We start from the raw sequence: 15,665 nt of genomic DNA, 5'->3' as shown, positions 1-15,665 counted from the left end.
AGAAGGTGAGTGCAGACGTTTGGTCTAAACTAGGAATAAGGAGCGACACACAGGATTCGGGGGACAGTAGGAGCTTTTAATAAAAAGAACAAACCCTATAAAAGTGACAGACGACAATATGTACAAATAAAGGCGATCCTTCAGCGTAATCCACTCTGAGAGCTTCCTGCTCCGGGGTGCTCCGGACTATGGCGATTCTGGAAAACAACAAGAGGCCGGTTAGTAAGAGGCAGCAAGTACGACCCAAAAACTAAACAGTGGAAATGGGTCTGGTCCTTCACCTCTAGACAACCCCAAGGAGTCCCCCCCCCCCCCCCGGCTCAGCCCCACCTCATCTTGTGCCACTTACCTTCTTTTTCTTCTTGTCTTTCTTCTTTCTCCTCCTTTCTGGATCATCTTCTCTCTGCTTCTTCTTTTTCTTCCTATGATCAGAATCTGACGGGGTTTCTGCAGAGAGATGTACAGGGGGCGGTTGAGTTGTGGAGCTTCACACGTGCGTGTAAGACAGTGACACACGTGATACAGACCTGGGGGCGCTGGTTCTTGTGTTCTGCTCTGCTTGTGTTTCTTGTTCTTCTTCTTCGGTGGCTGTATGTGCATCAGGCGACAGTGTTCTGGGAGCTACACGCAGAGGACCAGGAGGATTAATGGAGGAGTCCCTACTAACCATGTACAGATTTCTGCACATCCTGGGGCTATGGGAATTTCCCATCTATAAGTGGTGCAGGTCACAACTACTGCTCATTGGCCTCTGAAGTCAAAGGTAAGAACATTGGAGAATTTATAAAGAATATTTCAGCTTATGTTGGGCCGGTCATCCATAATGTCACTACAGTGTCCAGGGCATACACCGTACCATGACTACCCTGCAAGAAGGGCAGAACTCACCGGGCCGGCGTGTAGTCTGAAGCCAGTCAGAAGAGCACCTGTCAGGGGCGTGAAGGAATTCCCACAGATTGGCGGCTTCTCTATTAGAGACCGGAGACTGCTGTTATCATGAGAGGCAGGGGTGTCGATCATACCTACAGAGAGGAGAGCAGGACATTTATAGGCACAGCCTCAACATCACTAGCACCTACAAGGCTGCACCCATCACCCTCTGTGTGCTCATGCAGCACCATCAGTCTCTGCTGAGAGCAGGGTGCTGTCAGTAGGAAGTCAGGAGGTCGGACGTCCTCATCATAATCTAAAAACCGACAAATGGAGCCCCCACCTTAACAATTGGTGAGAAATGAGACTAATAAACAGGTGAAAACCTTCATCAGAGGCGAAAGGATCTAAGATGGGAAACTACAGGGGGCCCGAGTGTTGCCCCTCCTAGAATTAAGAGCCTCTGACCTGGCAGATCCGGGAGAAAGTTGCTGAGTTTTTCTTTGACTTTCTTGCCACAGAATTTCCCAAAAGAATGTTCCAGATTATAATGTAGGATCAGATTGACGCTGCCCGTGAGGTCCGAGAGCCCTGGAGAGAGAAGAAACCAGAACATCTTAAACTTCTCAGTGCGGATCCACTCAAAACACAAAATCATTCACCGCGGGATAATAAAAAAAGCGGACATTAAAACGGCCGCACGGAGACACGAGAGAGAAGAGATCCCCCCCCCCCCCCCCCCCCGAGATATACAGGGACCGGAGGAAAATACACAGATCCCCTCTAATATACAGAGAGAAACACCCAACAGTATCAGTGTATCACCCCGAGGGATCCCTCTAATCCCCCCCAGCGGTAATCAACCTGGGGAAACCTACACCCCCCTGTATATCATCCGGGGGACTGCTACACCCATATATATATATCATCCAGGGGGTCCCCTACATCCGCCCCTCCTGTATGTCACCACAGGGAATCTGACAAGCACCCCCCCCCGTGTATATCACCCTGGGGACCCTACAAACGGTCCCCCCCCCCCTGTATATTACCCCCGGGGATCCCTACAACCACCCCCCTGTACAGGGACCCTACAAACGGTCCCCTCCCCCCCTGTATGTCACCCCAGGGACCCTACAACCACCCCCCTGTATGTCACCCCAGGGACCCTACAAACGCCCCCCTGTATGTTACCCCCAGGGACCCTACAAACGGTCCCCTCCCCCCCCTGTATGTCAGCCCAGGGACCCTACAAACGCCCCCCTGTATGTCAGCCCAGGGACCCTACAAACGCCCCCAACCCCCTGTATGTCACCCCAGGGACCCTACAACCACCCCCCTGTATGTCAGCCCAGGGACCCTACAAACGCCCCCAACCCCCTGTATGTCACCCCAGGGACCCTACAACCACCCCCCTGTATGTCAGCCCAGGGACCCTACAAACGCCCCCAACCCCCTGTATGTCACCCCAGGGACCCTACAACCACCCCCCTGTATGTCAGCCCAGGGACCCTACAAACGCCCCCAACCCCCTGTATGTCACCCCAGGGACCCTACAAACGCCCCCAACCCCCTGTATGTCACCCCAGGGACCCTACAACCACCCCCCTGTATGTCACCCCAGGGACCCTACAAACGCCCCCAACCCCCTGTATGTCACCCCAGGGACCCTACAACCACCCCCCTGTATGTCAGCCCAGGGACCCTACAAACGCCCCCAACCCCCTGTATGTCACCCCAGGGACCCTACAAACGCCCCCAACCCCCTGTATGTCACCCCAGGGACCCTACAACCACCCCCCTGTATGTCAGCCCAGGGACCCTACAAACGCCCCCAACCCCCTGTATGTCACCCCAGGGACCCTACAACCACCCCCCTGTATGTCAGCCCAGGGACCCTACAAACGCCCCCAACCCCCTGTATGTCACCCCAGGGACCCTACAACCACCCCCCTGTATGTCACCCCAGGGACCCTACAACCACCCCCCTGTACGTCACCCCGCAATGCGCCCCCTCATGTATTAACTTGCTGGAGCTTTCATGTTGATGTCACTATACAGATGATCGTGTAAGCCGCAGGATCCTCCCGTGCACACACAGCGGTACCGCAGGTCACACAGCACAGCGGCTGTACCCACCTGACAGCTCTCTGAGGAGGTAGAAGGGACCAGACGAGCGCCGGGCTCCATCGTCCCCCGCAGGGACTGCAGACAGTGAGGGCGGGGGCGGCAGAGGGGGGCCGGGAACCGACGAGTTGGGGGCGCCGGAGACCGGATGCGGTTTACCTGCCCCAAAGCCAACCCCACCCCCCGGGACAACCGCCGGTACCCCCGGCCCTGAGGGAAGTGATGTCGGCGGCTCTGAAGGAACGAACAGACCGGAGAAGCCCTCCATCATCCTGCACGAAAGTGCGGCCAATCACATGCGGCCTCTTTCCGTCTACCGACCAATGGAAACATTATCGTACAGCCCGCCCCCTGCTCCCGCAGCTCCGGTGAAGGTTTCGCCACTTCCGGTGGGCGTGTCCCATGGCTGCAGCCAATCACATACGGCGCCCGCATCTCCCAGCACACAGCTCCCTGCAGCAGCTTCTATTTACAGACGCCACCTATGTCGCCGCTGGTGATTGGCCGCCCTCGTGTGACGTAACGCCAGCTGTGCGTCCGATTGGCTGGTGGGTGCGCGGCGTTGCGATTGGTCGGCTGCTTGTGCTGCTCCAGCGCTAGTCCTCTGTCAGTAACCCGCAGGCATGGCGGTGATCGCTCCGCTGCTCGCTCTGGTGTACGCGGCGCCCGGGCTGTGGCGCTGGGTGTCTCAGCCCTATTACCTGCTCTCCGCGCTGCTCTCCGCCTCCTTCCTCCTCATCCGGAAGGTTCCGCCCGTGTGCACCGCGCTGCCGACCCAGCGGGAGGATGGAAACCCCTGTGACTTTGACTGGGTGAGTGGAGGGCTGAAGGGCACGGGAGGGGAAGGCAGGGATCTGCCCCCTGCAGGGTGTGATGTGCCCCTAAAGAGTGTAATCTGCCCCCTGCAGGGTGTGATGTGCCCCTAAAGAGTGTAATCTGCCCCCTGCAGGGTGTGATGGGCCCCTAAAGAGTGTAATCTGCCCCCTGCAGGGTGTGATGGGCCCCTAAAGAGTGTAATCTGCCCCCTGCAGGGTGTGATGGGCCCCTAAAGAGTGTAATCTGCCCCCTGCAGGGTGTGATGTGCCCCTAAAGAGTGTAATCTGCCCCCTGCAGGGTGTGATGTGCCCCTAAAGAGTGTAATCTGCCCCCTGCAGGGTGTGATGTGCCCCTAAAGAGTGTAATCTGCCCCCTGCAGGGTGTGATGTGTCCCTAAAGAGTGTAATCTGCCCCCTGCAGGGTGTGATGTGCCCCTAAAGAGTGTAATCTGCCCCCTGCAGGGTGTGATGTGCCCCTAAAGAGTGTAATCTGCCCCCTGCAGGGTGTGATGTGCCCCTAAAGAGTGTAATCTGCCCCCTGCAGGGTGTGATCTGCCCCTAAAGAGTGTAATCTGCCCCCTGTAGGGTGTGATCTGCCTCCCCCTATAGAGTGTCATCGGTTCCCCTATAGAGTGTGATGTCCCCCTGCCTCCCCCTATAGAGTGTAATTGGTTCCCCTATAGAGTGTGATGTCCCCCTGCCTCCCCCTATAGAGTGTAATCTGCCACCTGCAGGGTGTGATGTGCCCCTCTAGAGTGTAATCTGCCCCCCCCCCATAGTATAATGTGCCCCTGCCTCCCCCTATAGAGTGTAATCGGTTCCCCTATAGAGTGTGATGTCCCCCTGCCTCCCCCTATAGAGTGTAATCTGTCCCCCCATAGTGTAATGTGCCCCTGCCTCCCCCTATAGAGTGTAATCTGCCCCCCCATAGTGTAATGTGCCCCTGCCTCCCCCTATAGAGTGTAATCTGTCCCCCCATAGTGTAATGTGCCCCTGCCTCCCCCTATAGAGTGTAATCGGTTCCCATATAGAGTGTAATGTGCCCCTGCCTCCCCCTATAGAGTGTGATCTGTCCCCCCCATAGTGTAATGTGCCCCTGCCTCCCCCTATAGAGTGTAATCTGTCCCCCCCCCCATAGTGTAATGTGCCCCTGCCTCCCCCTATAGAGTGTGATCTGATAACTAGGGGTTTTCCCAGACCTTTGTCCCCCATAGATTAGCAGACCCTGCACATACCAGGGGGGGCCAGGGGGGGGGGGGCGGTGTGAGTGGTGCTGCAGTGCGGAGCATGGGGGACAGTAGGATGTAATGTGCACCTTATAAGCTGCTGATGATGGAACTGGAGGTGATTTTCTTTCTGCAGAGAGAAGTTGAGATCCTGATGTTCCTCAGCGCCATCGTCATGATGAAGAACAGGCGGAGCAGTAAGTAACCGTCCTGGGGGACGCTATGGGTGCAGATCCTGCTGCGGGCACAGCATGAAAGCCTTAAAGGGGATGTTGAAAATCAGAAAGATAAGGCTGCTTCATTCCAAAACACAGAGGTAGAGCATGTAGGCTTCATAGCTCTGAACTGTAGTACCTCACACAACCTAAGGACTGGTGTGGCGCTTTGTCATCTACACTGATGAGGTGGGGCACCTGCTCCTTGTATCTTTCTCTCGCCCCTCTGCGTTGCGATCACAGGGTGTGGGTTGGTGTTCCACAATCCGATGTTCACATATGACCGCGTCTTAACCTTTTCTTTCAGTTACCATTGAACAACACATTGGGAACATCTTCATGTTCAGCAAAGTGGCCAACACCATCCTGTTCTTCCGCTTGGACATCCGTATGGGGCTTCTGTACGTCACCCTGTGCCTAGGTGAGTCCTGCCCTGTGTGTCCTCTATAACTGGGCGCTCTGAGCCACCGTAGGCAGGAACTCACCCCTGCTTTTCCTCCGCAGTCTTCCTCATGACGTGTAAGCCGCCGCTCTATTTAGGCCCCGAACATATCAAGTATTTCAGTGACAAGACCATCGAGGTAAGAGGAGCTACTATAGCCCCCCGCCCCCGTGGATGTACTTCCTTCGGTTACCGTATTCCGTCCTCTTTGTAGGAGGAGATGCAGGCTGACCGCCGCGTTACGTGGATAGTGGAGTGTTTTGCTAATTGGTCGTCAGAATGTCAGTCGTTTGCGCCCATTTACGCGGAGCTGTCTCTGAAGTAGGTGCCATTTCTTCTCTGTCACGGATACGCGGAGGTGCGCTCAAGGTTTTCTCCTAACACAATGTCTCCTCTCCATGTGCAGGTATAACTGTGCCGGACTAAAGTTTGGTAAAGTGGATATCGGCCGATATCCGGATGTCAGCACCAGGTGAAGACGCGCATATCGCTGGGGCCTCCAGTTTAGCATCTCCCATTATCTGAGATGCCGGGTTCATGACTCTGTGTCTGCTTTACTTCCCAGGTACAACGTCAGCCCCTCTCCTCTGTCCAAGCAGCTCCCAACACTCATCCTGTTCCAAGGTGGGAAGGAGGTAATGAGGCGCCCGCAGATCGATAAGAAGGGACGAGCCGTGTCCTGGAGCTTCACTCAGGTAACCTCCTCCTCCAGAGCTCGTACATCTTGTCTTTGCCGTATTCCGTTATTACAATGTGTCCTTGTGTGTAGAAGACTTGTTCCATACAGTACATGTATCTGTTCTAAGCTTCCCTCTCTATAGGTAGCACAGATGTGTACAAAGCATTCCCAGTGTCTTCTGGCTGTACAATGTATCCTTTAGGTTTTATTTGTCATGGCTCTGACTCTATAAGGTCCCTTCCTTCTCTGGGGGTAAGGCAGGTGTATACACAGCCACGTGTTTGCTTGTAGTACAATGTGTCCTTGTGACTTTCTGTGTTTTGTTGTAGTGTAGATTTATACGGTGCTTTCCCTCTCTTTAGGTCGCACTGGTGTATTCAGAGCCAAGTGTTTGCCTTTGTCAGTGTAATCTTTGTTATCTGGTCTCTGCAGTACAACACAGCCGTTCTTACAATGTGTCCTTGTGAATTATATGGAACATGCCTTATATACACAATAATACCTGGTGGCTCTCTATAGGGCAGTGGTGGCGAACCTTTGGCACGGGTGCCAGAGGCAGCACTCCGAGCCCTTTCTGTGGGCACCCGGGCCAATGCCCCAGCACCAGACAGGACTCAAAGAATATTCCTGAAGTTCCAAGAAACTTAAGTTGCTGCTTTCAGACATATTTTGATACTTCCTTCGCTACTTGGGTTTGTAGGAAGAGGGAGAATGAGTAGACAGGGCCGAATTATCTTTGGCGAACCTCCTGCTGGTCACGATTCTCTATGTGCAGAGGGAAACTGGAAAGAAGCTAAAATGATGAAAATTTTCCATCTTTCTACTGTGTTGCTGTCCTCAGGAGGCCGATATGATTGAGTGTTGTGGAAGAACAGGGAGCAATAAGTTACTGCTTATGATAAATAAGGGGGGGGTGTATCGGTTGCTTTTTGGGCACTCGGCTGCTAAAAGGTTTGCCATCACTGCTATAGGGTGTATACAAAGCAGTTCAGTGTATTCTTGCCTATCTAGTCTGACTTGCTGTGCGCATAAAACCTTTATCCAGTGCCTTCCCGCTCTATAGGCCACACATTGTCAGTGTAATCTTTCCTATCTAGTCTCAGCTGTAGAACACAGCACCTCTTACACTGTGTCCTTGTGAAGTATTGTGTGGATATAAGGCATGTTGCATATAATACTTGGTGGCTCTCTATAGGGTGTTATTCTTGCCTATGGAGTCTCAGCAGAACAATAGATCACACAATGCCTCTGTGTGACTTGCTGTGCACATAAAACCTTTTCCTTTGTATGTAGATTTTATCTGGGGCCTTCCCGTCCTATAGGCCACACGTTGTCAGTGTAATCTTGCCGATCTAGTCTCAGCAGTACAATAGACAAAGCTTCCCTCTATACATTGTATACGGTACGTTCTTCTGTGTGGGTGGTGCAGGTGAATATAACACTAGGTGTTATCTTGATTATCCAGTCTCAGGCCGTACACAATACATCTCGTCAGGTCATGACTATGGGTGGGCCTGCAGCATGATGAAGGGGCACAGTGATCACAGGCAGGACCTCTGTTACATACAATGACCCATCACCTTTTTCTCTGCTTTTTGCTTTGGATTAGGAAAACGTCATCCGAGAGTTTAACCTGAACGAGCTGTACCAGAAGGCGAAGAAGATCTACAAGAACCAAGACGAGGCAGAAGCCGAAGAGAATCCTCCCATAGAGAGCAAGAAGGACCAGTAACAGGGGGCTACCCCCCACCGCCATGTAAATAGTGTAACACTTCCTGCTGATCTGACTACTCCCCTCATCCTCCATCATGGTAATTTTAATGAATGTATAATAGAAGCTGATAGGGGTAGTAGTTTCTCCATATGTGCCGGCCCACCTACACATCATGGACATTGCTGACAGACAATAAATTACTCCTATTTAATCAGTTGGATGTCTCTTTCCACAAATAGCGCCGCTCTGTGGCTGGTGTAGCCTTTTCTTGAATGTTCCTGAGCTGTAATACCAGATTAATCCGTAGATACGGGTGGGGCGCTGGTTATCCATCCTGTGCTATAGGCAAGGACCAGACCTGGGAGGTGTCCTCCACCAATAAGAGGCTTCTACCAGGATACATTCTATAAGAAGCTCTTTACACAGAGGGAAAACTTCAAGTGAGAACCAAGGAGGGAATCTGTACATCCTCCAAAGACCCTGGGGGTAATGCCAGCGCTCCCCTTGCACACATGGCAGCTGCCTGGCAGGATAGCAGCACTCCTGTGTCTCACACCCAGCCCTGTGCAGCAGGGTACCAGCGCTCTCATCTCTCACACAGCCCTGTGCAGCAGGGTACCAGCGCTCTCATGTCTCACACAGCCCTGTCCGGTGGGTACCAGCGCTCTCGTCTCTCTCTCACAGCCCTGTCCGGTGGGTACCAGCGCTCTCGTCTCTCTCTCACAGCCCTGTCCGGTGGGTACCAGCGCTCTCGTCTCTCTCACACAGCCCTGTGCGGTGGGTACCAGCGCTCTCGTCTCTCTCACAGCCCTGTGCGGCAGGTACCAGCGCTCTCGTCTCTCACACAGCCCGGTGCGGCAGGTACTCGTCTCTCTCTCTCTCTCTTAGCCCTGTGCGGCAGGTGCCAGCGCTCTAGTGTCTCTCTCTCTTAGCCCTGTGCGGCAGGTGCCAGCGCTCTAGTGTCTCTCTCTCTTAGCCCTGTGCGGCAGGTGCCAGCGCTCTAGTGTCTCTCTCTCTTAGCCCTGTGCGGCAGGTGCCAGCGCTCTAGTGTCTCTCTCTCAGCCCTGTGCGGCAGGTGCCAGCGCTCTAGTGTCTCTCTCTCTTAGCCCTGTGCGGCAGGTGCCAGCGCTCTAGTGTCTCTCTCTCTTAGCCCTGTGCGGCAGGTGCCAGCGCTCTAGTGTCTCTCTCTCTTAGCCCTGTGCGGCAGGTGCCAGCGCACTAGTGTGTCTCTCTCTCTTAGCCCTGTGCGGCAGGTGCCAGCGCTCTGGTGTCTCTCTCTCTTAGCCCTGTGCGGCAGGTGCCAGCGCTCTAGTGTCTCTCTCTCTTAGCCCTGTGCGGCAGGTGCCAGCGCTCTGGTGTCTCTCTCTCTTAGCCCTGTGCGGCAGGTGCCAGCGCTCTGGTGTCTCTCTCTCTTAGCCCTGTGCGGCAGGTGCCAGCGCTCTGGTGTCTCTCTCTCTTAGCCCTGTGCGGCAGGTGCCAGCGCTCTGGTGTCTCTCTCTCTTAGCCCTGTGCGGCAGGTGCCAGCGCTCTCCTTATGCATATCTGAACAATTTGGTCTTCAGTTTATTTATTTTTAAATGAAATCATAAAAATGAAGGCCCCCTCCTGGCCCGGTGTGTGGAGGCGGAGGGGTACTTATTGCCTGCTCCCCAGAATAATATCATCTCTGTATGTAGAAACTTGTGCACATCACATTCCTCCTCGGAAACAGGAAAATAAAAAAAATATAAAATATTTAAAAAAAAGAAACGCACCCCCAACTCCGGACCCAAAAGCCATCACCAGGTGGAACCGTAAGAAGCACGCATAGCGCTCTGGTGGGCGGAGGATTAACCCTTTATCACAGACAGGTGGAGCCTCCTCTTCTTCAGCCCCCGGAAACTCAGAAAAGTGAATGGGGAAAATTTTGTTAAAAGTTTAAAGAAACCAGATCCCACGAGCAACTCCACTGAGAAGAGGGGGCGCACACAGAGGGGTCCGTCCACTGATAGAGTCTGTGTGTCCACTCGCCCTCATACCGAGATCTCGTATGTGGTGCCCCCCACCCCCGACACAGTCTTTACACCTCCAGGACGGGAAGGGCTCGTCGGAGGGGATACAGTAGCTTGGCCGTTGCTGCGAGAGTGCGGCGATTTCATAGGAGACTCGTCCCTACAGAGAGAGAGACGAGAGAGAGTTCATATAATATGGCCACATGATGACACCAGCTGCTGACATGGACACATACTTTGCACACAGTAGTACGACACCGCAGGCAGCAGCCTTACTTTAATGTCAGCAATGGTAGGGCAGCAGCATCCGTCTCCAGTGCCCGGTGGTGTGTGATCCGAGGCTTGCCGTAACGTGGGGCGATGGGAGGCGGGCAGGCAGGTCGCAGGCGTTCCCGTGCAGACAAATACGGCGAGGAGTAGCCCGCAGTCTCCGGTTCTGTCTCGTCAGAGGGACTTAGTAGACTCTGGTAGGACAGGCTCCCGTTCTGGGTCTGGTTCAGACTCTTGTATGAAGTGGAGGTCGTTCCTTCTGATGGAAGAGATGGCAGCGGTGCCGCAGTGGCAGATCTCAGGCTGGAGGAGCGGGCCGGAGGCGCGTGGTACGAGTCTGCTTCTAGACTTGGCTCCGAGCGAGAACTTGGGGGACGAGAGAGATCAGAGTTTGGCAGAGGAGAGTCCTGCAGGCTGTCTACACGGGGAAGCTGCTGACACACAAAGGGTAAAGGTGAAGAACACATGTCATGGCGCCTCCTATGTGAAAATAATCAGAACTGAAGTGAATGAGACCGAGATGCAGTACACAACCTGGATCCTTATACAGGGTGGCTAATCCTTATACATGGTACAATTGACATGGGATCCTGAGGGCCACTTACCTTGGTGCCAGGAGCAGATGCACCACTTCCAGTGCTGAATCCGGGGCGGAATCTGTACATGGTTGGAGTTGGTGGACTCTCTGTAATAGGGAAAAGTCTGGTTATAGATTATACCACACACAGAACATGTAAGTGGGTCACAATACAATCAGTTTCCTTGCAGCGCCCCCACAGGAGAAAAGCAGCATTACAACTATGCTCAAAGGAATCAGATGGATCTGCACTTGTCCAGCTCCTCCGCAGTTTTTATGGAGGACTTACCTTCTCTTTCCCCCAGGCTTAGCTGCCCCCTCAGTCCTTGGTAACGACTCAAATCGGGTTTTGGGGGCGGTGGCGGTTCTGCATCCGCTGACTGTGATTCTGTCAGTTCCAGACTGCTGTGAGACTGGGGAGGGAGAGCATTAGGAGGAGGGTTACCATCACTGGGGGTGAATATTGCACGCACCCCGCAGACCACACTTACCTGGTAGTGCTGGAGAGGACTCTGGATTCCATTATCCAGGATTTTAAGGCCAATCTGACTCTCGGACACTTCAGGTCGTAGAAATGGTGGCGCTATAGAGACAACTGCCTGATTCTGACTGCGCTTTATGTATCTGAGGAAGACAAGACACAGGGAGCCGGTCACAGGCAGGTCAAAAACGGCAAAGATCACTATGTGCCCCCTCAAAAGGAAACATACACAGGATAAGAGCAGTAGTGCTGCGCCCCCATGCACAGGATAAGAGCAGTAGTGCTGCGCCCCCATGCACAGGATAGGAGCAGTAGTGCTGCGCCCCCATGCACAGGATAGGAGCAGTAGTGCTGCGCCCCCATGCACAGGATAAGAGCAGTAGTGCTGCGCCCCCATGCACAGGATAGGAGCAGTAGTGCTGCGCCCCCATGCACAGGATAGGAGCAGTAGTGCTGCGCCCCCATGCACAGGATAGGAGCAGTAGTGCTGCGCCCCCATGCACAGGATAGGAGCAGTAGTGCTGCGCCCCCATGCACAGGATAGGAGCAGTAGTGCTGCGCCCCCATGCACAGGATAGGAGCAGTAGTGCTGCGCCCCCATGCACAGGATAGGAGCAGTAGTGCTGCGCCCCCATGCACAGGATAGGAGCAGTAGTGCTGCGCCCCCATGCACAGGATAGGAGCAGTAGTGCTGCGCCCCCATGCACAGGATAGGAGCAGTAGTGCTGCAGACAGACACAAACTGTTATTGACACGAGGGTTACACTATGTATAGAAATCTCAGAACAGTTCTCTACCAGGTTACTGTTCCATCCACCAGACTATGGTATTACTGGTTACACTGTGACCCAGGCTCCATGCACTGGTCTATAGGGATACAGCGCCCCCATCCACCAGACTATGGTATTACTGGTTACACTGTGACCCAGGCTCCATGCACTGGTCTATAGAGATACAGCGCCCCCATCCACCAGACTATGGTATTACTGGTTACACTGTGACCCAGGCTCCATGCACTGGTCTATAGAGATACAGCGCCCCCATCCACCAGACTATGGTATTACTGGTTACACTGTGACCCAGGCTCCATGCACTGGTCTATAGAGATACAGCGCCCCCATCCACCAGACTATGGTATTACTGGTTACACTGTGACCCAGGCTCCATGCACTGGTCTATAGAGATACAGCGCCCCCATCCACCAGACTATGGTATTACTGGTTACACTGTGACCCAGGCTCCATGCACTGGTCTATAGAGATACAGCGCCCCCATCCACCAGACTATGGTATTACTGGTTACACTGTGACCCAGGCTCCATGCACTGGTCTATAGGGATACAGCGCCCCCATCCACCAGACTATGGTATTACTGGTTACACCGTGACCCAGGCTCCATGTACTGGTCTATAGGGATACAGCGCCCCCCTCCACCAGACTATGGTATTACTGGTTACACTGTGACCCAGGCTCCATGCACTGGTCTATAGAGATACAGCGCCCCCATCCACCAGACTATGGTATTACTGGTTACACTGTGACCCAGGCCCCATGCACTGGTCTATAGGGATACAGCGCCCCCATCCACCAGACTATGGTATTACTGGTTACACTGTGACCCAGGCTCCATGCACTGGTCTATAGGGATACAGCGCCCCCATCCACCAGACTATGGTATTACTGGTTACACCGTGACCCAGGCCCCATGCACTGGTCTATAGGGATACAGCGCCCCCATCCACCAGACTATGGTATTACTGGTTACACTGTGACCCAGGCTCCATGCACTGGTCTATAGAGATACAGCGCCCCCATCCACCAGACTATGGTATTACTGGTTACACTGTGACTCAGGCTCCATGCACTGGTATATAGAGATACAGCGCCCCCATCCACCAGACTATGGTATTACTGGTTACACTGTGACCCAGGCTCCATGCACTGGTCTATAGAGATACAGCGCCCCCATCCACCAGACTATGGTATTACTGGTTACACTGTGACCCAGGCTCCATGCACTGGTCTATAGAGATACAGCGCCCCCATCCACCAGACTATGGTATTACTGGTTACACCGTGACCCAGGCTCCATGCACTGGTCTATAGAGATACAGCGCCCCCATCCACCAGACTATGGTATTACTGGTTACACTGTGACCCAAGCTCCATGCACTGGTCTATAGAGATACAGCGCCCCCATCCACCAGACTATGGTATTACTGGTTACACTGACACCGGCTCCATGCACTGGTCTATAGAGATACAGCGCCCCCATCCACCAGACTATGGTATTACTGGTTACACTGTGACTCAGGCTCCATGCACTGGTCTATAGGGATACAGCGCCCCCATCCACCAGACTATGGTATTACTGGTTACACTGTGACCCAGGCTCCATGCACTGGTCTATAGAGATACAGCGCCCCCATCCACCAGACTATGGTATTACTGGTTACACTGTGACACAGGCTCCATGCACTGGTCTATAGAGATACAGCGCCCCCATCCACCAGACTATGGTATTACTGGTTACACTGTGACCCAGGCCCCATGCACTGGTCTATAGGGATACAGCGCCCCCATCCACCAGACTATGGTATTACTGGTTACACTGTGACCCAGGCTCCATGCACTGGTCTATAGAGATACAGCGCCCCCATCCACCAGACTATGGTATTACTGGTTACACTGTGACCCAGGCTCCATGCACTGGTCTATAGAGATACAGCGCCCCCATCCACCAGACTATGGTATTACTGGTTACACTGTGACCCAGGCTCCATGCACTGGTCTATAGAGATACAGCGCCCCCATCCACCAGACTATGGTATTACTGGTTACACTGTGACCCAGGCTCCATGCACTGGTCTATAGGGATACAGCGCCCCCATCCACCAGACTATGGTATTACTGGTTACACTGTGACCCAGGCTCCATGCACTGGTCTATAGAGATACAGCGCCCCCATCCACCAGACTATGGTATTACTGGTTACACTGTGACCCAGGCTCCATGCACTGGTCTATAGAGATACAGCGCCCCCATCCACCAGACTATGGTATTACTGGTTACACTGTGACCCAGGCTCCATGCACTGGTCTATAGAGATACAGCGCCCCCATCCACCAGACTATGGTATTACTGGTTACACTGTGACCCAGGCTCCATGCACTGGTCTATAGAGATACAGCGCCCCCATCCACCAGACTATGGTATTACTGGTTACACTGTGACCCAGGCTCCATGCACTGGTCTATAGGGATACAGCGCCCCCATCCACCAGACTATGGTATTACTGGTTACACCGTGACCCAGGCTCCATGTACTGGTCTATAGGGATACAGCGCCCCCCTCCACCAGACTATGGTATTACTGGTTACACTGTGACCCAGGCTCCATGCACTGGTCTATAGAGATACAGCGCCCCCATCCACCAGACTATGGTATTACTGGTTACACTGTGACCCAGGCCCCATGCACTGGTCTATAGGGATACAGCGCCCCCATCCACCAGACTATGGTATTACTGGTTACACTGTGACCCAGGCCCCATGCACTGGTCTATAGGGATACAGCGCCCCCATCCACCAGACTATGGTATTACTGGTTACACTGTGACCCAGGCTCCATGCACTGGTCTATAGGGATACAGCGCCCCCATCCACCAGACTATGGTATTACTGGTTACACCGTGACCCAGGCCCCATGCACTGGTCTATAGGGATACAGCGCCCCCATCCACCAGACTATGGTATTACTGGTTACACCGTGACCCAGGCTCCATGCACTGGTCTATAGAGATACAGCGCCCCCATCCACCAGACTATGGTATTACTGGTTACACTGTGACCCAAGCTCCATGCACTGGTCTATAGAGATACAGCGCCCCCATCCACCAGACTATGGTATTACTGGTTACACTGACACCGGCTCCATGCACTGGTCTATAGAGATACAGCGCCCCCATCCACCAGACTATGGTATTACTGGTTACACTGTGACTCAGGCTCCATGCACTGGTCTATAGGGATACAGCGCCCCCATCCACCAGACTATGGTATTACTGGTTACACTGTGACCCAGGCTCCATGCACTGGTCTATAGAGATACAGCGCCCCCATCCACCAGACTATGGTATTACTGGTTACACTGTGACCCAGGCTCCATGCACTGGTCTATAGAGATACAGCGCCCCCATCCACCAGACTATGGTATTACTGGTTACACTGTGTCCCAGGCTCCATGCACTGGTCTATAGGGAT

The 15,665-nt window shown here is 53.6% G+C and overlaps 3 protein-coding genes across 4 annotated transcripts in view; 1 reads left to right on the top strand and 2 right to left on the bottom strand.

Annotated features, from left to right (window-relative positions):
• Positions 1 to 55: 55 nt before the first annotated feature.
• MED19 (mediator complex subunit 19) lies at positions 56 to 3,380 on the bottom strand. Its single transcript, XM_072130983.1, has 6 exons — positions 3,007 to 3,380; positions 1,339 to 1,461; positions 889 to 1,022; positions 528 to 621; positions 350 to 447; positions 56 to 197 (listed from the first exon to the last, which is right to left on the bottom strand). Exons 1-6 carry the CDS (start codon positions 3,263 to 3,265, stop codon positions 141 to 143), a joined length of 765 nt encoding a protein of 254 aa, XP_071987084.1. The 5' UTR covers positions 3,266 to 3,380; the 3' UTR covers positions 56 to 140.
• Positions 3,381 to 3,526: 146 nt separating this feature from the next.
• On the top strand, positions 3,527 to 8,299 carry TMX2 (thioredoxin related transmembrane protein 2). Its single transcript, XM_072130982.1, has 8 exons — positions 3,527 to 3,806; positions 5,172 to 5,232; positions 5,558 to 5,671; positions 5,755 to 5,831; positions 5,907 to 6,013; positions 6,099 to 6,164; positions 6,258 to 6,387; positions 7,981 to 8,299. Exons 1-8 carry the CDS (start codon positions 3,618 to 3,620, stop codon positions 8,101 to 8,103), a joined length of 867 nt encoding a protein of 288 aa, XP_071987083.1. The 5' UTR covers positions 3,527 to 3,617; the 3' UTR covers positions 8,104 to 8,299.
• A 1,336-nt stretch (positions 8,300 to 9,635) lies between these two features.
• The window catches only part of ZDHHC5 (zDHHC palmitoyltransferase 5), a 35,738-nt gene continuing 29,708 nt past the window's right edge, over positions 9,636 to 15,665 (bottom strand). The window contains exons 8-12 of one of the 2 annotated variants that reach the window (XM_072130980.1): positions 11,415 to 11,547; positions 11,213 to 11,336; positions 10,952 to 11,031; positions 10,353 to 10,780; positions 9,636 to 10,236 (exon numbers count right to left, since the gene is read on the bottom strand). In XM_072130980.1, coding sequence (XP_071987081.1) covers positions 10,098 to 10,236; positions 10,353 to 10,780; positions 10,952 to 11,031; positions 11,213 to 11,336; positions 11,415 to 11,547 — 904 coding nt within the window. In that variant the 3' untranslated portion in view covers positions 9,636 to 10,097. The remainder of the gene's footprint in view (positions 10,237 to 10,352; positions 10,781 to 10,951; positions 11,032 to 11,212; positions 11,337 to 11,414; positions 11,548 to 15,665) is intronic. The other variant, XM_072130981.1, reaches the window with a different exon arrangement.

Source organism: Engystomops pustulosus, chromosome 11 (genome assembly GCF_040894005.1).
Source record: "Engystomops pustulosus chromosome 11, aEngPut4.maternal, whole genome shotgun sequence".
Taxonomy (NCBI): Eukaryota; Metazoa; Chordata; class Amphibia; order Anura; family Leptodactylidae; genus Engystomops; species Engystomops pustulosus.
The sequence above is the reverse complement of the archived record's forward strand: the minus strand, read 5'-3'. Positions and strand labels throughout refer to the sequence as shown.